This window comes from Rhodofomes roseus (genome assembly GCF_022264815.1).
Source record: "Rhodofomes roseus strain CIRM-BRFM 1785 chromosome Unknown C8Q71scaffold_4, whole genome shotgun sequence".
Classification (NCBI taxonomy): domain Eukaryota; kingdom Fungi; phylum Basidiomycota; class Agaricomycetes; order Polyporales; family Fomitopsidaceae; genus Rhodofomes; species Rhodofomes roseus.
In genome coordinates this window covers 824244-847194 of record NW_025952960.1, presented here as the reverse complement: position 1 = coordinate 847194, position 22951 = coordinate 824244, and the positions used below count along the sequence as shown (strand labels likewise).

Below are 22951 nucleotides of genomic sequence, written 5' to 3'. Positions count from 1 at the left end.
GAGAATGTCTAGAGCTGTGGCGTGCCCTCCCAACCATTTCGCTGCGTCAAACTGCGTGTATTGTACGTCCCTATTGAGCACCTGTATAAATATGACATTGTGGCTGCACTCCGGCTTCAATCTGGGGTGTGTTTTTGCGCATATATCCAGGACTATTTCGCGCATACATCCAGGACTAAGTCCCCGGAGTGGGCTGAGGCCAGTCTGGCAGGCGTCGGGCTGCTTCAGCAAGGAGTGCAGGGCAAGCCTTAGCACGAGCACCGCGATGATGTCATCAGAGCACTTGCGTTTGCACCAGGGCAGGTTCTCCTGGTTTCCTTCCTCCCTAGGTTTCCCACTCTTTGACCACAGACGTCCATCAGCTCTCTGTCCCTTCTGCTCCTCTGGGCCACGTACGCACCAAGCCTGTGGCCATGCCGACCGTATCGCGGGCCCTCGCGGAAGAAAGCGCCAATGGTGCATATACTGGACCCGTTGTCCGGAATCCTCTAGCACCCGTTCCAAAGGCGTCCGGAAAACTGGGCAGGGGCATGCTGGCTCTCAGAGACCGCCTCAACCGAACCCTGAATGATCCTGAGGCTAGGGATGCCGAGATGAAGGAGGTGGAGGCCATCCTTAACGAAGCCCAGCCCTACCTGAGCCCTTCGCTTACACGTGGCTTCCGAAACTTGCTGGAGACTTGGGAGCTCATTGTGCCTAGTATCGCTGGGCGGCCCATTCCACAGGAGGAGCTTTGGAACGTGGACATAGTTGCAAAATATGCTCGAGAGTATCTAGTCATCAGAGTAAGCTGGAGGCTGTTTCCTCTGCAGTGGTCAATCTACTCACTGCGGCCCCAGTTCCGGAACACAGAGGGCCGAGACGGTCAACAATATGTCAAGGCTACCACCCTTCAATACTGGCGCACCATCCTTGCTCAGTGCGTTGTCAAGTACACCTCTGACACGGAGGGCAAGCGTTGCGGAGGGCGTCTACTTGCTGCAGGTGGCTTGTACACCGAGCTGGAAACCCAGGTTAATCACTGTAAGCGTCCTCCAAGCCTTCGCAGGGCCAGTCTGTTGCCTGACTATACGCGCACTGCTTCACTGCCCAGTGATTGTCAAGTATCAGCTAGACCGTCACCTGGAGCCTAAGGAGTACTATGGGCGCAACGAATTCCAACTTGTCATTCAGAAGGCTATCGAGACGGCCACTCTGGACGACGTTTTCATGCGCCTTCAGACGTTGTGTGCAATGGCGTTTGGATTTGCTGCTGGGCCTCGGGCATCAACCTTAGCCCCATGTGCTCCCGAGTATGCAGAACGTGGACTTGTAAGCGACTGGGTTAGTCTTCTTGTGTGCTTACACTGACAACAAACAGTATCCAAAACTGGAGGACATCAGGCTGTTCCGAGAGAACGGAGGAATCACTGTGCATTTTCATGCCAAGCATTTCAAGGTGCGGTTTTGTATGCTTCACGAAAGCTCTGAGTGGCCGATCTTCTGATGTCTTGTGCTGCTGCAGGGTGCTAATGGCCCCGGAAATGGAAAGGAGCAACACTTGGTGTTCTCAGCCGCAGAGAACTGGTACAACGTTGTATTTGAGTTGAGCGTGTGGCTTTGCCAGTGCCTGATCTACAGGGGTGCCCTTTATTACAAGGTAAGGGCCCAGCCTCACTGATTGCATTTACTCACCGTCAGATGCCTTTTGCTGCAGACCGCCGAAGAGCTGATGGCTGGCAAAGAAGCTGAGGTCTTGATTCGCCCAGAATTCAAGACGCAGCCTCTGTATGCATAGCTCCTGAGGCCTTGATAAGTCATAACCGAGTAGCTGATACACAGCTTTGTCCGCCAGCTTCACCGCAGGCGAACCTGGTGGTAGAGAAGGCAACCTCACAGACCCAGTGCCGCAGACTGCAGGCGCGATGTCCAACAACATATCCCACCTCTGCCAGCTGGCCGGATTGAAGTCGTCTGGAATGTATGCATTTCGCAGGACCACAATTGATGGAGTGAGTCTGTCCATGATCTTACTATCATACCGCGTCGTGTGTTCACTCTGAGCATCCAGTTCGCCCGTGAAATATCTGTAGATATAGCATCGGCGATCGCAGGACATGACCAGGACGTGCAAGCCGTGTTTAAGAAGCACTACTGGCGCGGGGTAGAGAACATACCGCTTCTTGCAATACGCTTAGGAGAGATGAAGGGCCCAAATTCAGCCATGGCCGAAGTGTGTCTCAGGGCGTCCATTATTGCAGGGATACTGATCTACTCTCGGCACAGGCAGCCACAAAGCAACAAATGTTCACGTCAGCAGCAGTAAGATGCCTTGTGACCCAGAGGGCTCGCGAAGCTGCTGGATATGAGGCGCCCCAAAGGCAAGCTGCTAAAGCTGCCCAACAGTTGTCAGACGAGGCGCTCCAGGCCATCAAGGTTCTTGACACTTACCTAGAGTCTCCTACCGTAGCAGCTGATGCAATGCATTGCCAGGAGGATCCTGAGATGGAGCAGGCATCCCGTGAGATTGAGCGCGGCTGGGACATCATGTACGCCCTTTTCCCCGGAGGGGCTAGGGGCTACCGGGATGATCTGGTGGAAGACAAGGGGCGTGTGTTCCGATTGCGACAAGATCTCCAGCCCTTGTCCTCAACTACAGAAGAGGCATTAAACGACGTTTGTATCTCTCATGCTTGAGAAGTTCCGCCCCTGATGATTTGTGAGGTGTCAAGGCGGAGGCTATCTTGTTTGCCGCTGTGGACAAGCGCCACAAAATCGAAAAGAAGCTCAAGAAGAAGGCCCGTTCGGTGGAATTGAAGGCCAGGCTGCATGCCGAACATACCGGGGTTTTGAGCTATGACACTGCAGAGAATCGCTTGGATGCAATTGAGTCGTTCAAGCAACCCATGTCAACGCTCAGGAACATATTGGAGGCCAACAGGAAAGGGGGTGAGTTCCTGCACATCTGGACCCTATCTTGCTCATGATGTGACTCACTGCGTGGCATGCACAGTCGCCGGAGTCATTGACCCCTCGATGCTGCGATTCACTTCTGAAACCTGGGATTCCATGGAGGACGAAGAAGACGCAGAAGTTGAAGACATAACCGGATCCATGGCAAAATTCGAAAAGCACCTGCGCTTCTACTCCAAGCCCAACCCTAAGGGCAAGCAGCCTGCAGAGGAGTCCCAGCAGATGACTCCGCCATCTGAGTTTGCAGAACCAGACGGAGAGTCCTCAGATATGATTGGCTTCCAGCCGCCCGAGGGTGGTATCTCTGACAAGCCCTTTGACGCTGCAGAGACGACCGGTAACATTGTTGAGGGTGGCGAGATGGACGTGAGCGAAGTCAGGGTGCAGTTCATGGACTATGTACTCAAGCCTGTGAGGGAATACCGAGCGATGAGGACCTACTGGCAGAAGGCAAGCCCAGTTTGATCTCCACCGCTCCGCTTTAGCCACTTCTGATCTTCACAAACAGGACGGCAAATGCCTATCTTGTCAGGCGTACATACATGACGACGCACGGATGAACAAGCAGTGGACCCGCTTCACAAACCTATCCCGTCACATGTAAGTGTGCGCACAAGCACTCTGAGCTCTGAGCTCCATGCGGCTGCTGACTATATGCTATTTCCCAGCCAAGAGAAACATAACCCATGGGCGGAATTAGAACAGCACATGTACTTGCCGGATGGCCAATTTGGCTGCCCTTTGAAGGCCTGTGACTTTGAGTGCGTTTGCTGTTACTGTAGGGTTGTGCTTTGTGTCTCATGCGTTCTCTAGGGCAAAGAGCATCAAGCTGGTCCGGGAACACTGCCTGAAAGGGTGCGAACACAGCAAGGAGTTCCGGGCAATCAAAGAGGAGCATGACGGCTATCGAATGGCAAGGAATGAGGCAGGCGCAGCATGGAAAGCGAAGAAGAAAGGCATGAGCGGTGCGGTGATCCTCCCAAGTGATGCTCTGTGACTTACCCATATCTGTCCGCAGACAAGGCAGTTGCTGAGACAGGCGCCTCCAACTTGGACACTGTCGCAGAGTCCATTCAAGCAGCCCAAGCTCCAGTCAGCACTGAGGCTCCGGTCGTTGGGGCCCCAGCAGCTGCTGGACACAGTGCCAAGGCCTCCCATCAAAAGGCTAATCATGGCGACCTCAGCTTGGAAGAACGCCTTGCTGCAGCTCAAAGCACCCTCCCCTTAGATGTGAAGTCAACATGCGAGCAGCTCCAGCAGCTGGACGTCAATGCCTTGCTCTCCCTGGGATGCAAGGTGAGTAGCCATTTATGTGCCTGTTAGGCTCGCGGCCCAGCTCATATTCTGCAGCACGGGGTTCTTGAAGAAGGGAAAGCAGAGTCGTTTGCAAAGGAACTGACTGAGTTTACTTCACTTCTTGGCGAAATCGTCCAGTAGACCTTTGTCCGTATTTGGGATTGTCATTGAATCATGACCGGAAGTGGGGACAAGGGTGGGAGGAACTGGCTGGCCATTGTGTCTTGTACTGTAACATACATGAACCAGCAATGCATGGCCGAAGCGTCCTTGTTGGTGCAGTCCATTAGGCACAGAGGGCTGGGGCATCCCAAGTAAGGCTCCAACTATATAATTAAATGCTCCTATATTCCGGCAGCTGCTCGCGAATATCGTGTCAAATGCCCCTGTGTTCCAGTAGCTGCTACAATATGATACATTTGTTTGTGTGCATGTACACCCCGGCCGACCATAGCATCCGCCGCCACACCCCCTACCCGCCTCCGGTGCGTTCCTAGCGACAACAACGAAGCCCGCGGACCCGCAGCACACTGCGTGGGGTGTGCAGTGTCTCTTCCTGCCCATTACTGCATCGTCTTAGGCTTCTTCAGGTCGATTGTCACAGCACCTGTTGGAATATGCTTGTGAGTATCCCGTCGAAACACCGGAATTCCACCTGCCGGCACAAATATGGAGACGACGTACTGATGAGCTTTTCCAAGTTGCCAATAATGCTCCTGCACACAGTGAGTTCATATAATTTTCTTAAGAAGCAATATCACTCACTTGAACCGTTGTTCTTACCCGGATACAGACACCGAAGATGGCCGGGTAGCGAAGGTTATTGTTAAAGACTTGTGTTATATACTTGCCGATAATGCTCCTGCACGCTGTGAGACCTAGCTGTGGGAGGCGCGGAGCTAGAAAGCAACACCGACGCCGACACCACCCGACACCACCGTGTTTGACGAGCACCGCGCCGACAATTCCATCGATGAGGATGAACGCCAGGAACCCGGACTGCTGCCGTGAACGCCATGGGGGATGCAGGCGCATGGAGTAAGACACGACGAATGGAAGGATAGAAGGAAAGGTGCACGGTCAGACGGGCGCAAGCACACACGCAACGATCAGACTCACACCTAGTAGATAGTACACACTGCAGGACCTCGAGACTTGGTCTGGACGCACGCCGCAGAGGTCGGGAGGGTCCCCTGCACACAGGTGAGGCTCAACGCAAGCAGGCCGAGCATCACCGCAACGCTGATGTTCCGTGCGCGTATTGCGGGTGTGGACAAGCACTAACAGTGCATCAGCAGGCCTCCGCTCACGCAGATGCGGTTCTACACCGCGACGTGGTGTGGAGGAAACATGGCATCGACGAACGATGTATATCACTGTAGTACACATAATAGACACCTCGAAGCCCACAGACGGTCCCAATGTGCTGCTTCATCGCACACATCCTTGTGAAGTATTCGGCGTCTGGTCAGGATCTGCAGCAATGGTCAGAACGCTCTGAATTAATGAGAGGGAAGGCATACCCCGGGCTGAATGTCCTATGCCCAGCCTTGGCCGTTGTCGTTCTGCAGGCATGGACCCCTTCGTCAGGGGCGCAGGCCTTACACAGGGTTGCAGCGACTCACCTGGGTTGCTGCCCACGCATGCAGATCTTACATCCATGGCTGCTACTCAGCCGGATTATCCATAGGGCAAGTCCAGCAGGGGCGCGGACTGTTGGCACAGTGGCAGGTCTCCCAGCATATTGCCTTTACGGAGATGAGGACTGGATCCCAGGCAGCATCCTCCTCGGGGCGACAGTAGTGGAGGGCGTCTTCATCGTCGAGATCAGCAAGGGGCAAGACGCGAGAGAGCTCAAGTGTGAGAGGCTGGCAGCACAGAGAGTCACGTCGGCGCCCTAGTGCTTCTGCAAGGATTTCGAGGTCATAGTCGGAATGGGAGAGGGAGAGCTCCTGCAGGGCAGGTGCAGCGCCGATGCCCAGGAGGACGAGCCACTCGAATGTTCCGGTGCAGGCAACCAAGGCCAGACGAGTGAGGTGTGACCACTCGGCAAGGGCGTGGGCAGGGAGGAGAGGCTGATCAAATACCATATTGAGGAGGGTATTAGTGAAGGTAATGTCGGTGAGGACGTCACCGCGAGGCTGGAGGAGGACGTGCTCGATGGCCCGCGAGACACTACAGTCGCGGGCAGTCCCAAGGGCAGCCTCGTCGATGGCCCAGACTGTTGCGTCGACATCGTCCTTGGCGACGATGGTGAGGTGGCCATTGTCGGCGGTGGCGAAATGTATGGCGCTGACGGCATCGATGTCGTCGTCGGGGAGATTGTATGCGTCCATGGTAGGGAGACGGGGGGTGGGGGTGGGCCTCTTATAGCTGGCCATGGCGGAGGACGGGGTGACGTCAGGACGCGACGTGCAGCAGCGGGCGACGTCAGGACGCGACGTGCAGCGGCAGCGGGCGACGGGGTGACGTCAGGACGCGCGGGGGCATGGCGGGCGATCGAGCGGGCTGCACGCGAGGCGTGGGCGACGGGAGTCGGCGGAGGCGCGGTGCAGGGAGTGCCCGCGCAGAGGACTGCCGCTAATGGCTCACGTGCAGTGTGTGTACCGGGGCGCGATGGATGGCGGACGGGTGGGTGCGATGCACCCCGTGACCGTGTTGCGTGCGGAATGCGCGCGCGAAAGGCGGGAGCGACGCGCCGCGCTGGGGCGACGTCCGCGCACGACGGCGGGCGGCGCGGATGACTTGACACGTGATGAAAATGCGCGGCGCTCGTGCGTACGCCTGCACGGGCGCCAGCGCGCGGCGGGGGCATCGCTGTGGGTGCGGCAGCGGCGGGCGAGCTTACTCCCCAAGGCCTCTTGGGAATCAACGACAGTGTCACGTGCGCGACGGCGCGTACCGGGGAGCAACAGTGTGCAGGCATAACGATCGGCGTGCAATGTGAATGCGGGCCGACGCGGCGGTGGGGAGTGTGTAGAGCATCAGCAGAGGACATTTGTCAGTGTTATTCCGTTTGAACAGAAGTCCTTGGTACATACCGATGGTTGTGTAACAATCTCGCATGTTGATGCTGTCGAGCTACAGTACTGCCAGCAGAGCAACCTATCCGGTACCAGCAGCTCATCACCCGGCCTCCGCGAGGGGCCAAGGCAACCGTGACATGGTTTGGAGTAGAGAGACGGCATGGAGGGGCATGAGGGCGGGCGACGGCATTAGGGACGGCGAGTGGCAGGTCGCGAGGGCGCGGACGACGGCGGGTGGCGGTGGCGGTAACGGGCGGCAACGAGCGCGGGCGACAGGCGTCGGGCGTGCGGTGCGCCTGCGCATCGCAGGAAATGTATGGCGCTGGCGGCATGGATGTCGTCGTCGGGGAGGTTGTATGCGTCCATCGTGGTTGGGAGCAAGGCGGGGCGGGCTCCCATGGCGGCGGCGTGGTGACATCAAGAAGCGACGTGGGACAGGACAATGAAGCCAAGGCGCGCCCGCGATCTAGAGTGCTGGATGACGGCGGAGGGCACGCGCGACTCGAAGACGACTCGAAGGGGTAGCAGAGACATCCCACCGTCCGTGTCCCGCTGTTGCGGTGTCATTGAAGGTGACTGGGCAGCAAGATGCGGTCAACCTTCTGCCCCTTTCCCTCGTCTTTGGTCGTCGGCCACGCACAGCAGTGGACGGCGCCTATTTCCCATACGGATCCGTACGGCAAGCGGACACATACAGGGGCGGCGGTCAGGGCGTAGGTCGCAGCTGCCACAGCGGGTTGCCCGCTATGCCCACTGCGACTGTGCGTCATAGCGTCAGCCGGGCATCCGTTGAGAGCGGAGAGGGTGCGTCGGGCGGTCGAGTGCAAGGCGTTGACGTGCAGTCGATGGCGATACGCGGCGAGAGTGGGGTGGCGTTGGTGCGGACAGACACAGGCGGTGGGCAGAGAGGCGCGGACACGATGGGCACGGCAGGACATTGAGGGGACACGAGGGCGAGGACGCGAGAGTGGGGAGGCGATGGGGCGGGCACGGCGGACGCGACGGGTGTGGCAGGATGGGAGCGGCGGGCAGGACGTTGAGCGGTCGTCCGAGCACGGGCGGCGGGCGGAGACGGGCGGGCACGATGGGCGTGGCAGGATGTTGAGGCGGTGACAAATCTGTGGATGGTGCGGGACGGCGCACGAGCATGGGGGTGTGGGGGACGATGGGCTGGGAGGTGGTGGGAGGAGAGGCGTGGGTGGCGCGCCAGGGCATTTGGGTGCATGAGCTCCACAGGTGTCTCTGCGCGTCGGCGCACGGCGGTACGGACGGCGCGGGGCGAAGACGGCAACGGCGAGCGCAACGGCGAGCGCGACGGCGGTCGCCAGTGCGAGCATGGGGGCGCGGCGGGACGATGGGCTGGGTGGCGGTGTGGGTGGCGCGCGGGCTGCGCGTCGGCGCACAGCAGTGCGCGGGCGGATGCACGTGGTGACGTGGACGTCCTGGGGACGGCGGCGAGGGCGAGCACGGGGCCGTCGGGGCGTGGCGGCCTGTGGAGGAGAGGCGGGCGCGGGCCCACGCGGGTGGCGGGCGCGGGCCCACGCGGCACGTGGCGTCTGTGGACGGGGCGGGCGACGGCGGCACGTGGCGTCTGTGGACGGGGCGGGCGACGGCGGCGAGCGTGACGGTGGTCGTCAGCGCGGGGTGGGCGAGGGGGGTGGGTGGCATGGCGGTGGCGGCGGTGGCGGCGGCGGCGGCGGGCAGGTGCACGTGGGTGGTAGGAGGGGGCGGGGTGGGCGGGGGGGAGTTGTACCTGGTGCACAGCTACGGGGTGGGGGTTCGATTCCCCCTCAGTGTAGTCCTTTTTGGTTGTGACATTGCTTAAGCTTTTGCTCACTCGACGCACGTACTGAATGCGCGATGCTTGTTGGTCTCCTTTGCTAGTCGATAGGTGGAGGAGGAGGAGGAGGAGTCCATTTGAACTAAGTACTTGTGTACTCATCAAGTACTCATACAGTTGCCTCGTGACGTACAGTCATCCACCGGTCACTGTAACACCACCGGTCACTGTAACACTTCAAAATAGCTCAGACCCAAGCTACTCTAATGATTCCTTATTTCTGATGGTATTATAAGATACGTACCATGTCCCTCGTTGACGATAGAGGTACATCCAGCTCAGAACAAGCAACTTTCGCTCGAGGTAGAGGTGGCGCTGTGCGGGCGCTTATTGGCGTGACATCCTCATCACCCACTGTAACACCTGTGTTTCGACTATGTACATTCACTCCCTCAAGCTCTGGACACAAAACCTGGCGAGAATGTTGTGAGAGTAGCTAGTAATGATCTGAAAATGTAACCATGAGAATTTTTCACTCCGTAGACAAGAAAATGGCTAAACACTGTTTGGGTGTTACAGTGACCGGTGCATGACTGTAGACCTCTTTCGGCATGGCTGTTTGCAGAAGCGCGCAACGCTCTTGTACCGGGACTTGACCGGGACTGCCACCTTCTGTTCTCCTCCGCAATGGGACTTGAGCGGATAGCGAGGCCTCTGCCGAAACGGCGCAGGCTGGTTTCAGCACAATCCAGCTTGAAAGACGCGTCTACACTGACTACGCCAGTGGAACAACACCTTGATCTGGTCAACGATGGGATCCCCGTCTGCGTTTCTTGCCACAGAAGCTTCCCTAGAAAGGTCAACGAGGTCGTGCGCTGTGCGAGGTTCGCGATCCGTGCTGTATGCGTCTGTGCTACTGATTGTCGGCTTAGATGTCGGGCAACGACGTGTCTGGTCTGCTCGCGGACGTGCAGCGCGCCGCCGCTGTCTATGCCTCCGACGCCCGCTTTGACCCGCTCTTCTACCCCGTCTCCGTCACCTTCGCCATCGCCGCGGCGTCCTGCGCTCGCGCTCAGTACGAACTCGCGGACAGCGAACGCGCTGTCTAACCCCGCGCCTGAGCGTACACCGGCCGGAAAACGTCGCAAGCCACTCCAGTCGGACACAGATGGAGACGAACAGCCAAGTTGGTCGTTGGGCATTGAGAAAGCCTCGAAAGAAGCGACTCCGCGTGGCTGCGGTAGGACGGTCTGTCGCAGTTGTTGCCATGAGAATGCTTTGAGGTACGCACACCATCGCTCACAATTGACCTAACCTGACGGGCAACGCTTGTCATTACTGCCGGAACAGTGCCACTACGACATGCTATGACTGTCTGAACCATCCGTACAACCACCCAGTGCAGCAGGTCGACGCTCGCAGCTCCCACTGAACGTCAAACAATCTGTCATCCTCGTTCCCTCACACGACCCGCATCACCAATCTCGCGTGGTATACTCATGTCACTTTAATCGGCTACTCATATTGACTCAACCCCATCTTCGAATCTGCGCTACCACTCATCCATCTTCTGTACTTACCCATCTAGCATGCTGTAATTTAGGCCCAATGGTACTGGATCATTTGATTTTCGACTGCCTCTTCAGTGCGGGTCCCCTTGCGACTGTGCGGTGCGACCTTCGTGGTCAAGGTACTCTGCTAACCAGTCTACCCTCATTCCTGTCGCCGGGCTTCGCGGTCGACAGATTTGGTGCGTGATGTTATTCTTGTCGTCCTCGTTGCCTAACGCGCTAATTATTACACGTGTTGCTACACTGCCAAGACGGCGCTCGATAGTGAGGCGGTGAACTACATCTCGACGTGACTCAATCTTCAATCACTGCGGTCCGTTTACCGCTCTCTCAAAGAACGCACTCGGCGCCCCTGGGCGACGTTGGCCTTCCTGGCCACCTCCCTCATGGACCCCAGCAGGATTTCATTGACGGCGCTCGATGGCGCGGACAGCAGGGTGTCCCTGCGTGTTCCTTCGCTGAGGATGTCGTTGTTGTATCCTCACCTTCCGTCTTCATCTGCTCTACATGAAGGAACGAGGCTGTTGATCACCGGGGGAATCATAGAGGTGTATCGCCGAGTATTCTTGTTTTTGGCGACATCGGTCGTCGATAGAATCAGCCTGACGGCGTCCTTCGACGAGGACGATCCGATGTATAGTGCGACCACTGTCCTTGGCCATGATTCAATCGTGTTTGTCTGACAACAGCATAGATTGGCTACTGTATTGGCTTTCTCGCCGGCCCGTGTGGCGTACGTCACTCCGTTCTTGTGACGCGACAAAGCAACTCATATATCCTGGCTTACATAGGACAGGCGAGGGACATCGAAGTGACCACTCGACACTATGGCCTCGAAGCGGACCACTCCCCGCATCCCTGGCTTCCTATCAAAGACGATACAAGAGACACCAGCAAGGCAATGTCATACCTACCTCGGGTCGACAAGACGTATCATATGTGGTACAAGCGCAGGTTGATGCTGGTCAATCGAGTGGTAAACTCGACGTCCACTTCGTCGTATGCCAGGAAGTCGGAGTACCTGTATATACGGTTTGTCCGTCTTTGTGCAGGAGATTGCGTGACGTGCGCTGACTTCGGTAAAGGATATTTGCGTTTAACCATCGGATTTTAGGCGAGCTATTGGACGAGGCTCGTTCGGAGTACAAGACGGCCAAGGAGAATCTAATCTCAGTCTGGGCATCGAATAGGTGGGTTGTATGGTCTGCGGTTTGTGTTCGGATGCTGAACATTACTCCTTAGCATGAACAATTGGATCAATATCACATCTAATCCAAAGCGCACGACCGATTCGATTATTCTGGACCCCGGAGTCAAGGAAATGCTACTAGAGGATACTCGCGAGTTCCTAGACAGTCAGTCATGGTACACCGCGAGAGGTAAGTGGGACATGCTAGCGAAACGGTATCGTTTATGGACGAGTACATTTTAGGTATCCCGTTCCGTCGAGGATATCTCTTGGTACGTACATAGTATGCATCTGGTGAACTCAACTCACAAACCGCGTCGTAGTATGGTGCACCTGGATCTGGCAAGTCCTCCACTATTCAGAGTATAGCAGGCGCGCTCGGTTTGGATGTCTACATCGTCACCCTGTCACGGGCCGGACTAGACGACAACTCCCTGTACGAGCTCATTGGTGGTCTCCCGAAGAGGTGCATCGCCCTCATGGAGGATGTCGATGCGGCCTTCAGCAAAGGAATCACGCGCAGTCTGCCTCGTAGTGATGACTCAGAGGGAGACGCCGGCGCCACCGAGAAGCCTCCGCTCATGGAGCTTCAGGACCCCGGCGCGCGCGTCACCCTGAGCGGGCTGCTCAACGCTCTCGACGGCATCGGCGCCCAAGAAGGACGACTGCTATTCGCGACGACGAACAACTTCTCCGCTCTCGATCCGGCGCTGCGACGACCCGGCCGCATGGACGTGCATGTCGAATTCAAGCTCGCTAGCAAGTACCAGGCGAAGGAGTTCTTCAAGTGCTTCTACGTACCTGCTGGCAGAGGGGCCGACATAGCCTCTCCGGGCCCCGGGACCCTGGAGAAGCTCCTTCCAGGCGTACGTCGACCTCATGCGTTGCCGGCAGCAGACGATGCAGTGAAGGGCCTGGAGGACCTCGCAGCACGATTCGCGGAGATTATTCCCGATCGCGAGCTGTCGATGGCTGCTCTACAGGGCTACCTGATGAAATACAAGATCCGACCACAAGACGCCGTAGACGACGCTCCCGGGTGGGTGAAACTAGAACTGGGCGGGGAAGGTGGCGAAGAGCGCCACGAGTCGGAGTAGGCTTGCCAATGACTACTCCATATGTGTGTTGTATGACCAATCATTAAGGAAGGCAGTGCGTGCAGAGAATCATTTCTGTGTGGTCGCTGATGCTGTTGCTCTATGTTACCATATTAGTGCCGTCGCGATGCACAAAGGGACTCGGGGAGAGTGCGATTCTCGTTGTGTTCAGAGGCGGTGGAGAGCACCGCTTTCCTCGGTTTCTGAATGCGTGTTCGAATTGGCGTTGTCGAAGGTGGGTATATCTAATCCACCTTCGCTGATTGTATGGCGTGCTATGACTGGACAGAGGCGTTCTGTAGCTCTGATGATGCTGTTGAATATGCCTACTCGTGGCATTAATTTGACCACACTATCAACACCTACCACGCCACAGTCTTTGTTTCGCTTAGACATGTGTGGTCTTGTCCGACACGCCGTCTACTGTGGCGCGCCATCCGCAGTGAATAAATAGCAGGTCTCCGGCTCTCGTTCTTTTGCCAACGTCTTCCATCGACTTCAGGATGGAACACATCCACTCTCTGCTAGCCGTCTCAGGTTCCCTCCTCAATGCTAGCGCCACCAATACCACCCTCGTCTCTGACTGCTCTTGGCCTCCCTTGACAAGATTCGTACTGACAAACATCACCGGTGTTGGTGTTCAATGCTGGGCGAAATTGGCCCTGCTTGGGGCCGTTATAGAGCTTTGCCGCCGAACCCTCAACGTACTGTGGCGTTGGCTTCTCGATTTGCCGTGGATTACGATAACTTTCAGCGAAGAAGACGTTGCTTACAGTAAGGCTTCTCCCAACCTCTACGAATTACAGTGAGCCTGACGGCGTTCATTTAGGCTGGATCCTGTGTTGGCTGTCGCAGCACCCATCGTGGCGTACGTTGATCATGTCCCTGACCACTATGTATGTTCTCATAGCATCACAACCATGTCAACAGAACACGCCCGAACAGCTCAAATTACGACAAGAAACTACGGCTTACAACCGTCTCGTACTTGGTGCCAACAGGCTTTCGGCGGCGACGGTGACGGAGACCAACCCACCAGTTATATACCTAGCTTGTACAAAGTTCACTACCTATGGTACAGGTACCATTGCATTCGCGTGTCTCGAAGCCGAAGCTCGGAGTCGTCGATGAGCCATCCAATCGAAACTCTCGAAATCCAGTATGTTGTCTCTGGACTCAGAGCCCTGACAGTGTGGCGTTGACACCTCGCTTGCAGAATTCTGGCTCTGAGTCGTACGATCCTGGACACACTGCTCAGCGACGCCAAAAAGAGCTATAAGGATGCAAAAGCGAGCATGGTGTCCGTGTACACTGCGAACGAGTGAGTGGGGATACACGTGTCGTTCTTGATTCTACCTCGGCTGATGGCTTTCAAAGATACTACGAATGGGTTTTTGTTGCGGCACAACCGAAGCGTTCGCTGAGTACGGTCATCCTCGATCCCGGGGTGAAAGAAGAGGTATTGAGTGATGTGGTCGAGTTCAATAGAAGCGGGCAGTGGTACGCCGATAGAGGTAAGTTACTTTGCGTCAAGTCTGCACACTGGCCATATTAACACAATCTGATTGTCTAGGTATCCCATTCCGACGAGGCTACCTTCTGGTGCGACTCATTAACACAACTTACTTCTTATCCCTTCGCTGACATTCTCACCTCATTGCTAGTACGGCCCTCCAGGATCCGGGAAGACAACTCTCATCCGAAGCATAGCAGGCGAGCTCGGTTTAGACATCTGTATCATCACTCTGTCGAAGGCTGGATTGGACGACGACAAACTGCAATCGCTCATCAGCCGCATGCCTGACAAGTGTATAGCGCTAATGGAAGACATCGACGTTGCTTTCCGACACGAGCGTAACCAGCGACTTCTCTCTGGAGACACAAATCTGAAACACGGAGATCTTAGCACTACTACTTCCGCACTCTCAGCGATGCCTACCAGTGGCGTCAGTCTCAGCGGTTTGCTCAACGTCCTGGATGGAGTTGCATTGCAAGACGGACGCCTCCTCTTCGCCACGACAAACAACTACGGTGCTCTGGATCCTGCGATTTGTCGACCCGGCCGTATGGACGTGCACATCAAGTTCCACAACGCGAGCAAGTATCAGGCAGGAGAGATTTTCAAGGCCTTCTTTTCGTCCCCGTCTAGTGCTTCCGCCGGACCAGTTGAAGAAAGCGGCAATTCTCTTACCACTGCAGGCGCCGTCGATGGCGATGGGCTCTATGCGAAAGAGGTGACTCCTCTCCTCAATGTGGAGTCTTCGCCACCCGCTGGTCAAGAAGTTAAGAATGGCCCGCCTATCGGTATCACTGTACCGCACAGTGTCGCATGCGAACTGGCCAGGAGATTCAGCGAGGCTATTCCTGAACGTGAGGTATCGGTCGCAGCTCTACAAGGGTACCTCATGGCCTATAAGACACGGCCATTCGATGCCGTGCGCGATGCACCAGCCTGGATCTCAGAGCTGCGCGGGCAGAAAGGACAAGGGGAATCGCCGGTAGAAGCATCAGGGGACCAAGGCTCTCCGTCCACTGCTAGCGGAGTTACCCCTGAGGCTCCAGTGGCCCGGGCAGACCAGTGATCGAAGGCAACTATCTAGGAGACTAAGGGTGTAGACGGATTCTTGACCATGCTTATTCGCGCGATGTACGATAACTACACCTACTCTATGCATAGTATTATCCAGTCAAGATACTGAGGATGTACGCAGTGTGTAGTAAATGATACTCGATTGTCCCGATAACGTCACCGCGAGACGATACCATAAGCTGTCTCAAGCCGTGTAAGGGACGATATATATGTGAACGGCGTAGCAAGTGTCGTAACTGTAAGCTGAGTTGCTTTGCTCGGCCTCATAGACGACTACATTCTGATCGTAGTCGTCTGTCGCCGTGCAAAGCGAGAAGCCATCGGGGTTGTTGTTCACGGAGAGTACCAAGTACTCGTCAGACTCATCCTATACCAAAGCAATGTCAGAAAAACTTTTCAAACCTCCTTCCCAAGCCTTGAAATGAAACGTACCGCACCACAGTAGATGTCCGCAGGGTTCGGGTCTGATTCGGCAATTGTCACGATGAAGGCGGGTACATCGCCTTGGTCAACGGTAGACGCGTAGGCCCCCAAACCCTGTTCATTGGGGCCTGGTTGAGGGGTCAGCACGCCGTTGACCATGGTCCAGTACGGCCAATCGTCAGACCCAGCGGTCTTCTGCGTCTACATGATCGCGTCAATGCACAACCATATGCTCGATGAATACAATCTACTTACCGCGATGACCCATTCGCTAGCCGCGGCACTCGTTCCGGGCGGTCCCAGAGCAAGCACGAGCGGAACGCCGGTCGAGTTCGCGTTCGGCTTGTCTAGGTTATACGCGGAGAGTGTGAAGTTGTACGAGAGCGACCCGAGCGAGCCCTGAGGCAAGCCAGCGCACGACGCCGGGATCTCAGGCTGGCGGCCCAGGATACTGGCCATGACTGGTGCAGAGGCAGCCAACAATGCAGCGGACCATGCGAGAGCGAGCATCACTGTGTAGGTGCACGGGAGAGTCGCTGGTTCGGTGCAGTACGAGGACTGTTACTGCGCTGTTGGACCTAGGACTCGGGGTTGACGCAGCAACTTATATATGTTGCAGGGCGCCCTCCGAAGAACGAAGACGCAACAACGTGCGTTTCAAGTTTGAAGGCTCACCTCGCCTGTACCGGCTTGGTTGTCCCGCTCAGGGCCAGAAACACTGCTCAAGCCCCGGTCCCGAGCCCAACAACTGGGTTTACGTGCCAGTGGGCGCGCCGTGAGCATTTCGGGAGAAAAATGTCAGTCAATCGGCGACAGCCATCCAAGCTGTCGATGCGAGCGATCCGTATTTGAATTGGTTGTATAAGATTAGAACGCCACTGAAATTGAGGACGGCAGGCTCTGGCCATGGTAAGTCTTCCGCGCCTGCGTGACTCCGGGATGGGTCGCCGCAGTATACCAACATGCGCTGGCTTGAAGTAGCAAACGAGTGCAGGGAGCTCGCGCACTCTTGTTTGGTCTTGCAAGCCATTCTCCTGCAGACACGACCATTCATCTAGGCAGGCCATCATTATGATGACGCTCGGGCATACAAGCCCTCGTCATCGACGTGAACGGCGACAGATGACTTGCCTACCTCGCCGACCAACGTGCGAATACAGCTCAGTGTGACTCACTATTTGTCTTCACGTTGCTTGTCGGCGCCGGTTCCTGACGGTCAGATTCGATGGGGGCGCAGGCGTCATACGTAAGAGCAATGTACTTAATTGCGCGAACCGCGGAGGAGCCTGTGGACTCGAGGCTGGTAGCTTTAGCGAGTTTGAGCAGTGTCCAGCCTACTCACCTTTTCGCGTTCGCCCGACGGCAATGGAGGGGCAATCATCCAGCGCATGGCGTTCATGTTTATCGTTCGTGGCACCGCAATGGACACGTTGCGGTAAGACCAGCGGCTTGACTCTGGGCGTTCAGTAACGTCGTGTGTCATGAGAAGACAGGTGAAACATGTAAGGCCCAAGCTCGTACCTGGTGAACTGAATTCAGCAGCGCGATGTGGCGGTGACGCTTCTGGCGCTCGGACTCACGGATGCTGAACAGCGCTGAACAGAGTGTGCGTGCCCTGATCATGGTGGATTCCCTTGGGATTCCCACTCAGAGGGGGACGTCCAAGCAGAGAAAATGATGAATGAAGTCGAGGAGCAAGGGGGCATTCAGCAAGAAAGTGAAGAACAACTGACTTCGACGTACTACAAGACACCGCCAGTAGTACCGCGATGACAAATCTTACTCAACTCTGTTATGTACGCTCAGATCCTGATTTGAACAAGTTTGTGTACATTATACGAGGGTTCATACACTATTTCCAAAGTACCCCTAGCAAAGAAAGCCGGCCATGTATGATTGAGCCCGCGGAAGTCCACATTTAGTCCATTTAGTCCGTGATAGGGTGTGGGGAAGGAATGAGAGTGAAAGATGATTACGCCTCATAGGGTACGATATTGACCTGGACGGGGTAACATGTGCTGTAGTCGTAGAATGTGTCGTTCGCATCGGCCTGATACACGAGGACGACGTTCGTAAACTGGGCGGTCGTTGCTTTGCACAACGAGAAACTGTCCACATCGTTGTTCACCGCGAGCTTCGCGTACTCCGAGTCACCGTCCGCCTGAAACATAACAGACAAACAGTCAGATTCATACTGCTCAGAGATCAGCAAATGAGGAGTACGCACGGCAGCGCAGTAAACGGAAGGGACCACCGGGGTGGACTCGTGGATCATAACGAGGAAGGCCACCTCGTATCCGGAGGGGAGCGCGAAATCATACGCGTCCAGGCCGGACTCGTTGGGGCCCGGGATGGGGTAGAGCGCACCGCCCGTGAGCGTGAAGTACGGCCAGTCGTTCGAGCCCCACGCGGCGTACGTCTAGAACCCCACTCATGATCAGCGAGACCCACATTGCACGCTGGGCGCATGGCGGACTCACCGAGACGGCCCACTCGCTCGCTTCAGGGCTCGTGCCCGGACGTCCCCAGCCGAGGACGAGCGGGGCACCAGTGCTGTTGGCGTTCGGCAACGAGGTGTTGTACGCTGCGAGGGTGAAGTTGTACGCCGGCGTGTCGGTCGAGCCGTCTGGCAGACCCGTGCACGTAGCACCGGTTTGGCGAACGCTCAAAGCTGGCATGGCCGACACGGAGGCGGCGAAGAGCGTGAGCAGGCTAGCGAGGGCGAACATCGTGAGTGGAGGTTGAGGGTGTGGATGCGACTCGGGGTTACTCTCGAAGGTTGGTCGTGAACAGTCAGAACGAACGAGGCGTTGTCGTCCAACTCGCACTCCTTATATACCGCGCAAGTTATCATGCTCACCACAAGTTGCTAGCAGTGACGCGACGGTCCGGTGACACAGCTCGGAGACAACAGACCGGGCGTGGGGGGCCTTGGCACACGGCATCCGGGCTGTGCTGGATGACAACGGCGACACTTGGCCACTCGAGCTGTCAGATCCATGAGGTCCCAAGGCCCTAGTGTGTTTGAGAGACTTGAGGAGGACTCGAGGATTCAGGATGGCCGAGAAACGAGAAACGAGATAAATTCGATAGACTACGCCCGAGATTCGCGGTACACGTGGATCCCGTCACGTGACCGCGTTCCTCTCCTTTGAAATGAAATTTGACAAGTCGTACTTGAGGAGGAGAGGATCCATTTAGCCACGCTACACGCGCATACCTTGAGCTGACAGGTCTGCCCAGTACTGGCGAAAAAGTGGGAAGGATCCTGATATGATAGTCGATTCGCGTACAGTATAAGGTATTGTATGCATTAGGACTAATAATAGGAGCAACTAAACTAACAACACAAGCAAAGTACGACAGTCCATGAAGTCCGTAGCGTTAGTCCATGCGTCAAGTATCAAATATTCAAAGGAGTGCACTGGTGTGTAAACTAATTACGCCTCGTACGGGACGATGTTAACCTGGACAGGGTAGCAGGTGCTGTAATCATAGTTCGTGTTGTTCGAGTTGGCCTCGTACACGAGGACTGTGTTCGGCCACGCGGCGGTCGTCGCCTGGCACAGCGACAAGCTGTCCGCGTCGTTGTTCACAGCGAGCTTCGCGTACTCGGAGTCGGCATCCGCCTATCGAGGTCCCTGGTTAGTTCCGACCACTCTGAATTTAGGCTGAAAGGGCGGACGTACAGAAGCGCAGTAGATGAGGGCAGGCTCCGGATCCGACTCGTGTTCGGTGACGTAGAAGGCCACCTCTGCACCAGAGGCGACCGTGAAGTCGTACGCGCCCAGGCCGTTCTCGTCGGGCCCCGGGATGGGGAAGAGCGCACCGTTCGAGAGGGTGAAGTACGGCCACTCGTTTGAGTGCCATGCAGCGTACGTCTGGAGGTTCATTAACGTTCATTAGTCACCCATGCGCACTACACCCTCGAGGGACTGCTCACCGAGATCGCCCACTCGCTTGCAGCGGGGCTCGTCCCGGCGGGTCCCCAACCGAGCACGAGCGGCGCGCCGGTGCTGTTCGTGTTGGACAACGTCGTGTTGTACGCCGCGAGCGTAAAGTTGTACGCCGGCGAGTCGGTAGAACCGTCTGCCAAGCCAGTACACGAAGCACCGTTCTGGCGGACGCTCAAAGCGGGCATGGCCGACACGGAGGCAGAGAAGAGCGCGAGGAAGCTAACGAGGGCGAACATCGTGAACGGTGATTTGAAGGACGAAGGGTGGCGTAAGTGGGGAAAATGAACGAGGCGTTGTCGATCCCAGCCATCGTGCACCCCTTATATATCACGGAAGTATAAGCTCAGCAGTGGCAGTGCCGCGTTGCGTGACGCACCTCGGAGACAGGAGACCGTCCCGGCAACCCTGCGGCGACACTCGGCCACCCCAGTGTGAGCTCCATGGGATCTTGTAGGCCCTAGGGTACACCGTTTTCGATGCCGCGGTCATCGACGACCGCGCCGAGCGGGGCGCTCCAACGACAGAGCGGGAGGAGGGGGCCGAGCCTTGGCCGGCGCTTTCCTCCAGCGCCACCGCGCCACCGTCTGGTAGATGCATAGTGGCAGCTCGAGCTCACTGACGGAAAACGGTGTTGTAGAGCCGCTGCCTGTCGGGGACGGAAAACTGTCAAATTGCTTGTAGCGGTGCTGTAGAGGAGGTCGCAGTGGTCCAGTATGGAATTGGCCGCTCGTCGCCGATGTGAGACTCGAGAGTGCGATCGCCGGTCGAGGGACGGATGTCTTGAGTTGCTTGTGCATACTTGCCACTATGTACCGCATACACGGAGGACCCCTGATTATATGCGGAGAGGCCTGATCTGCTCGCGCGCAAATTCAGCCCTTTTGTCCGGACTTTTTTGGCGAAATTTGGCGAGATTTGGTCGGATAAAATCAGGCAGTCCCAAGTTCGGCGGGGGTTTGTCCGGACTTTTCCTCAGGCCTCTACCGACGGACCCCGCCATTTAGCAGGGTTGGTGCTCTCGGGGGGTTGTCGTCGCGCTGACGCCGTTCGCGAGAGCACCTGGGCTGGCCATGTCCGGATGTTCCTCACCCCTCGAGCAATCACGACAAGCTATGTCCGTACAGTTCCTCAGCCCTTCCCGGCGAAATTTGCCCATTTGTCCGGACAAACATCAGCCCCAGCCCCTCCGAATCGCCCAAATTTGTCCGGATTCGATTAAGGCTTCCTCCCCAATTATCAGGGGTCCTATACACGGTAGTCCTCACTGACGAGACCGAGCGAGACCGAGTCGCGTTGGGATCAAAGATTTGCCAAGAAAGAGGATTGCATGCGGAGTCCAAGTCCGAGTTCGCTTAACTTATTACTGAGATGCGTACGAGGATGCATATGATGCCCTAGGTACACCTGAGGTCTGAGACGTCGTCAGCTCTCCATCTGAACTGGATGGATCACGGTGGTTACCTACTCGAAACACTCTGTAAAAGTCCAAGACAGTTCTGTCGATGGCTACTGAGCGCTGAGCTACCGAGGCCGATCGACCCTGCGGTTTAGAGTGTATGCGACTTATCAAAGACTTGCATGTTCAGACGTTGATGAAGTGTGCACAGCCCCTTGAAAGAGGGAACACCTCCAGCAATGAGATGGACGCCATCCGGCAGCAAATCCGACAATACGACTCGTACACATTATATCAATACCTGCGTTACTTTTCGGCCGCCAAGCAGCCCTCATTTGACTTTCTGTTACCGTACAGCGAACTTGTCTCTGGCTTTCACGTTCCTTCGGATATCTTCATCTCGCAGCTTTGTCTCGAGGGAATCGAAGAGCGAGCGAGCGTACTTCTCACCATCCTAGTCTACTGTCAGAGGCCTTCGGGATGAAGCGTGTAGGAGTTCTTACCGCGTTGAGAGCCTTCAATTGCGTCAAGACGACCTCGCCAGATCCAATGAACCGCATCGCTTGCAAGTTAGGTTGTGATTTGTGGGGGAAGGAGTAGGCCAGCAGGAGCCTGATGGGTGTCGAAGCCTCTTCCAGCAGCGTCGCGTCGAGAAAATGTGAAGGCGGCAGCTATCCCGACGGTCACATACGTCAACAGAGTTCTTTCATCGTCTGGATGTATGCGTACCAAATTCAGTGTCACGCATACAGGCCATCTGTCTCTTCCCTCCAGGACCTCGCCCTCGTCCCAGTAGTCCGGAAGCTCGAAGTCCGCAGCGGCCCTCGCCATGTCGCGTGTGTCGAATGCGCTCGTGATCTCCGGCAAACCCTCCACCTCCATCGCGTCTGCGTTCTTCAATGCGTCTCCTGCCTTCCTTGACTGGTATTGTAAGGGCCGCGTCCTTGGCACCTTCGTGTCCCATAGTGCTGCACGCGCAGCCATGAACAGCGCGTCGACGACGTTGCCTGCATCAGCGAGGATAACAAGGTCGAGGCTCAGAAGCCATGACTTCTTGTGCGGGAGGATCCCGAGGTTGTTGGGGTGGAGAGTCGGGTGGGAGAGCGTTTGGTGCAGGAGGATGGTCAGGTCGTACTGCAGCTCGTCCAGCGCGTTCGTGGACAAGTGCGGGTAGGCAGATGGAGAACTATCTTTGAACGACTCAGCTATGCAGTCGGAACAGTCCGGGCGCGTGCAGAGGGAGAGCGTACGAACCACGTTACTGTGCAGACTAGTCTCCCGCCGTCGACTCCATCCCCGGTCTCGACGTCTTCCACTTCGAGCTTTGTGGCAGCGATGACCTCTGTACCGCCCCCGCCTTCCTGCGGTGCTTTCCCGATGTTCAGCTTCGCGCTACCGTTCGCGAGCGGCGCGACGCCTGTCTCCAGAAGAACGGTCCGAAAATCGAGCAGGGACCGACCGTCAGCGCGCAAGGGCGGAGATGCCTGTAGTGAAGCCTGGATGTATGCTCTTTCGGCTTTTGATAATGAAGGGACTGCCATGTCCGAAAAGGCGATTCACTGAGCGAGTAGTAGCAGAAAGCTCTGTAGCACTGAACGATGAACAGTGAAGTGGTGGCGAAAGAGATGCCCGGATTTGGTACGACATCGCGCCGGGTGGCTGAGTGGCTGCGACC

At 56.5% G+C, this 22951-nt stretch overlaps 11 protein-coding genes across 11 annotated transcripts; 4 read left to right on the top strand and 7 right to left on the bottom strand.

The window, feature by feature from the left end:
* The first annotated feature begins 195 nt into the window (after positions 1-195).
* On the top strand, positions 196-4323 carry C8Q71DRAFT_741315 (uncharacterized protein). Its single transcript, XM_047922811.1, has 17 exons — positions 196-219; positions 288-785; positions 840-1023; positions 1094-1311; positions 1361-1438; positions 1505-1639; positions 1697-1767; positions 1835-1991; positions 2051-2212; positions 2266-2415; positions 2473-2655; positions 2712-2928; positions 2993-3402; positions 3461-3552; positions 3621-3713; positions 3766-3917; positions 3971-4323. Exons 2-17 carry the CDS (start codon positions 414-416, stop codon positions 4273-4275), a joined length of 2979 nt encoding a protein of 992 aa, XP_047782267.1. The 5' UTR covers positions 196-219; positions 288-413; the 3' UTR covers positions 4276-4323.
* C8Q71DRAFT_423922 (uncharacterized protein) lies at positions 4244-4988 on the bottom strand. The gene is made up of 2 exons (XM_047918469.1): positions 4933-4988; positions 4244-4855 (listed from the first exon to the last, which is right to left on the bottom strand). The coding sequence occupies exon 2, from the start codon at positions 4810-4812 to the stop codon at positions 4363-4365; it is 450 nt and encodes a 149-aa protein (XP_047782266.1). The 5' UTR covers positions 4813-4855; positions 4933-4988; the 3' UTR covers positions 4244-4362.
* Positions 4590-5363, bottom strand: C8Q71DRAFT_741304 (uncharacterized protein). Its single transcript, XM_047922810.1, has one exon. It carries the CDS (start codon positions 5281-5283, stop codon positions 4993-4995), a length of 291 nt encoding a protein of 96 aa, XP_047782265.1. The 5' UTR covers positions 5284-5363; the 3' UTR covers positions 4590-4992.
* Positions 5364-5586: 223 nt separating this feature from the next.
* Positions 5587-6738, bottom strand: C8Q71DRAFT_741295 (uncharacterized protein). The gene has a single exon (XM_047922809.1). The coding sequence runs from the start codon at positions 6627-6629 to the stop codon at positions 5916-5918; it is 714 nt and encodes a 237-aa protein (XP_047782264.1). The 5' UTR covers positions 6630-6738; the 3' UTR covers positions 5587-5915.
* Positions 6739-9562: 2824 nt separating this feature from the next.
* C8Q71DRAFT_423557 (uncharacterized protein) lies at positions 9563-10731 on the top strand. The gene is made up of 2 exons (XM_047918466.1): positions 9563-10337; positions 10405-10731. The coding sequence occupies exons 1-2, from the start codon at positions 9742-9744 to the stop codon at positions 10484-10486; spliced, it is 678 nt and encodes a 225-aa protein (XP_047782263.1). The 5' UTR covers positions 9563-9741; the 3' UTR covers positions 10487-10731.
* A 358-nt stretch (positions 10732-11089) lies between these two features.
* C8Q71DRAFT_701903 (P-loop containing nucleoside triphosphate hydrolase protein) lies at positions 11090-12911 on the top strand (the record flags this gene model as incomplete). The annotated part of the gene is made up of 7 exons (XM_047920213.1): positions 11090-11264; positions 11320-11358; positions 11417-11657; positions 11711-11815; positions 11868-12004; positions 12058-12086; positions 12138-12911. 7 exons carry the CDS (start codon positions 11090-11092, stop codon positions 12909-12911), a joined length of 1500 nt encoding a protein of 499 aa, XP_047782262.1.
* A 310-nt stretch (positions 12912-13221) lies between these two features.
* Positions 13222-15871, top strand: C8Q71DRAFT_423633 (P-loop containing nucleoside triphosphate hydrolase protein). The gene is made up of 7 exons (XM_047918468.1): positions 13222-13685; positions 13741-13779; positions 13842-14070; positions 14128-14232; positions 14289-14425; positions 14485-14513; positions 14576-15871. The coding sequence occupies exons 1-7, from the start codon at positions 13415-13417 to the stop codon at positions 15491-15493; spliced, it is 1728 nt and encodes a 575-aa protein (XP_047782261.1). The 5' UTR covers positions 13222-13414; the 3' UTR covers positions 15494-15871.
* Positions 15590-16660, bottom strand: C8Q71DRAFT_423582 (uncharacterized protein). Its single transcript, XM_047918467.1, has 3 exons — positions 16180-16660; positions 15934-16125; positions 15590-15868 (listed from the first exon to the last, which is right to left on the bottom strand). Exons 1-3 carry the CDS (start codon positions 16432-16434, stop codon positions 15686-15688), a joined length of 630 nt encoding a protein of 209 aa, XP_047782260.1. The 5' UTR covers positions 16435-16660; the 3' UTR covers positions 15590-15685.
* Positions 16661-17656: 996 nt separating this feature from the next.
* Positions 17657-19001, bottom strand: C8Q71DRAFT_741256 (uncharacterized protein). Its single transcript, XM_047922808.1, has 3 exons — positions 18405-19001; positions 18152-18343; positions 17657-18085 (listed from the first exon to the last, which is right to left on the bottom strand). Exons 1-3 carry the CDS (start codon positions 18651-18653, stop codon positions 17897-17899), a joined length of 630 nt encoding a protein of 209 aa, XP_047782259.1. The 5' UTR covers positions 18654-19001; the 3' UTR covers positions 17657-17896.
* A 93-nt stretch (positions 19002-19094) lies between these two features.
* On the bottom strand, positions 19095-20278 carry C8Q71DRAFT_741254 (uncharacterized protein). Its single transcript, XM_047922807.1, has 3 exons — positions 19868-20278; positions 19614-19805; positions 19095-19553 (listed from the first exon to the last, which is right to left on the bottom strand). The coding sequence occupies exons 1-3, from the start codon at positions 20114-20116 to the stop codon at positions 19365-19367; spliced, it is 630 nt and encodes a 209-aa protein (XP_047782258.1). The 5' UTR covers positions 20117-20278; the 3' UTR covers positions 19095-19364.
* Positions 20279-21298: 1020 nt separating this feature from the next.
* Positions 21299-22900, bottom strand: C8Q71DRAFT_741248 (ribosomal protein S5 domain 2-like protein). The gene is made up of 4 exons (XM_047922806.1): positions 22531-22900; positions 22006-22462; positions 21780-21947; positions 21299-21730 (listed from the first exon to the last, which is right to left on the bottom strand). Exons 1-4 carry the CDS (start codon positions 22815-22817, stop codon positions 21623-21625), a joined length of 1020 nt encoding a protein of 339 aa, XP_047782257.1. The 5' UTR covers positions 22818-22900; the 3' UTR covers positions 21299-21622.
* Between the last annotated feature and the right edge of the window lie 51 nt (positions 22901-22951).

Bases quoted from the DNA above. Each gene is read 5' to 3' on its own strand.
- C8Q71DRAFT_423582 (XM_047918467.1), bottom strand. From the start codon at position 16,434: ATGCTCGCTCTCGCATGGTCCGCTGCATTGTTGGCTGCCTCTGCACCA. The intron at 16,126-16,179 runs GTAAGTAGATTG...GCGATCATGTAG, and splicing joins CTAGCGAATGGGTCATCGCG to ACGCAGAAGACCGCTGGGTC. The intron at 15,869-15,933 runs GTACGTTTCATT...GCTTTGGTATAG, and splicing joins CGGACATCTACTGTGGTGCG to GATGAGTCTGACGAGTACTT.
- C8Q71DRAFT_423557 (XM_047918466.1), top strand. From the start codon at position 9,742: ATGGGACTTGAGCGGATAGCGAGGCCTCTGCCGAAACGGCGCAGGCTG. The intron at 10,338-10,404 runs GTACGCACACCA...CTGCCGGAACAG, and splicing joins TGCCATGAGAATGCTTTGAG to TGCCACTACGACATGCTATG.
- C8Q71DRAFT_423633 (XM_047918468.1), top strand. From the start codon at position 13,415: ATGGAACACATCCACTCTCTGCTAGCCGTCTCAGGTTCCCTCCTCAAT. The intron at 13,686-13,740 runs GTAAGGCTTCTC...GCGTTCATTTAG, and splicing joins CGAAGAAGACGTTGCTTACA to GCTGGATCCTGTGTTGGCTG. The intron at 14,514-14,575 runs GTGCGACTCATT...CCTCATTGCTAG, and splicing joins TCCGACGAGGCTACCTTCTG to TACGGCCCTCCAGGATCCGG.
- C8Q71DRAFT_741295 (XM_047922809.1), bottom strand. From the start codon at position 6,629: ATGGCCAGCTATAAGAGGCCCACCCCCACCCCCCGTCTCCCTACCATG.
- C8Q71DRAFT_741256 (XM_047922808.1), bottom strand. From the start codon at position 18,653: ATGTTCGCCCTCGCTAGCCTGCTCACGCTCTTCGCCGCCTCCGTGTCG. The intron at 18,344-18,404 runs GTGAGTCCGCCA...GTGGGGTTCTAG, and splicing joins CGAGCGAGTGGGCCGTCTCG to ACGTACGCCGCGTGGGGCTC. The intron at 18,086-18,151 runs GTGCGTACTCCT...GTTATGTTTCAG, and splicing joins CTTCCGTTTACTGCGCTGCC to GCGGACGGTGACTCGGAGTA.
- C8Q71DRAFT_741248 (XM_047922806.1), bottom strand. From the start codon at position 22,817: ATGGCAGTCCCTTCATTATCAAAAGCCGAAAGAGCATACATCCAGGCT. The intron at 22,463-22,530 runs GTTCGTACGCTC...GTTCAAAGATAG, and splicing joins CTAGTCTGCACAGTAACGTG to TTCTCCATCTGCCTACCCGC. The intron at 21,948-22,005 runs GTACGCATACAT...CCGTCGGGATAG, and splicing joins TATGCGTGACACTGAATTTG to CTGCCGCCTTCACATTTTCT.
- C8Q71DRAFT_741315 (XM_047922811.1), top strand. From the start codon at position 414: ATGCCGACCGTATCGCGGGCCCTCGCGGAAGAAAGCGCCAATGGTGCA. The intron at 1,312-1,360 runs GTAAGCGACTGG...GACAACAAACAG, and splicing joins AGTATGCAGAACGTGGACTT to TATCCAAAACTGGAGGACAT. The intron at 1,768-1,834 runs GTATGCATAGCT...TTTGTCCGCCAG, and splicing joins GAATTCAAGACGCAGCCTCT to CTTCACCGCAGGCGAACCTG.
- C8Q71DRAFT_741254 (XM_047922807.1), bottom strand. From the start codon at position 20,116: ATGTTCGCCCTCGTTAGCTTCCTCGCGCTCTTCTCTGCCTCCGTGTCG. The intron at 19,806-19,867 runs GTGAGCAGTCCC...ATGAACCTCCAG, and splicing joins CAAGCGAGTGGGCGATCTCG to ACGTACGCTGCATGGCACTC. The intron at 19,554-19,613 runs GTACGTCCGCCC...GGACCTCGATAG, and splicing joins CCCTCATCTACTGCGCTTCT to GCGGATGCCGACTCCGAGTA.
- C8Q71DRAFT_423922 (XM_047918469.1), bottom strand. From the start codon at position 4,812: ATGGGCAGGAAGAGACACTGCACACCCCACGCAGTGTGCTGCGGGTCC.
- C8Q71DRAFT_741304 (XM_047922810.1), bottom strand. From the start codon at position 5,283: ATGCGCCTGCATCCCCCATGGCGTTCACGGCAGCAGTCCGGGTTCCTG.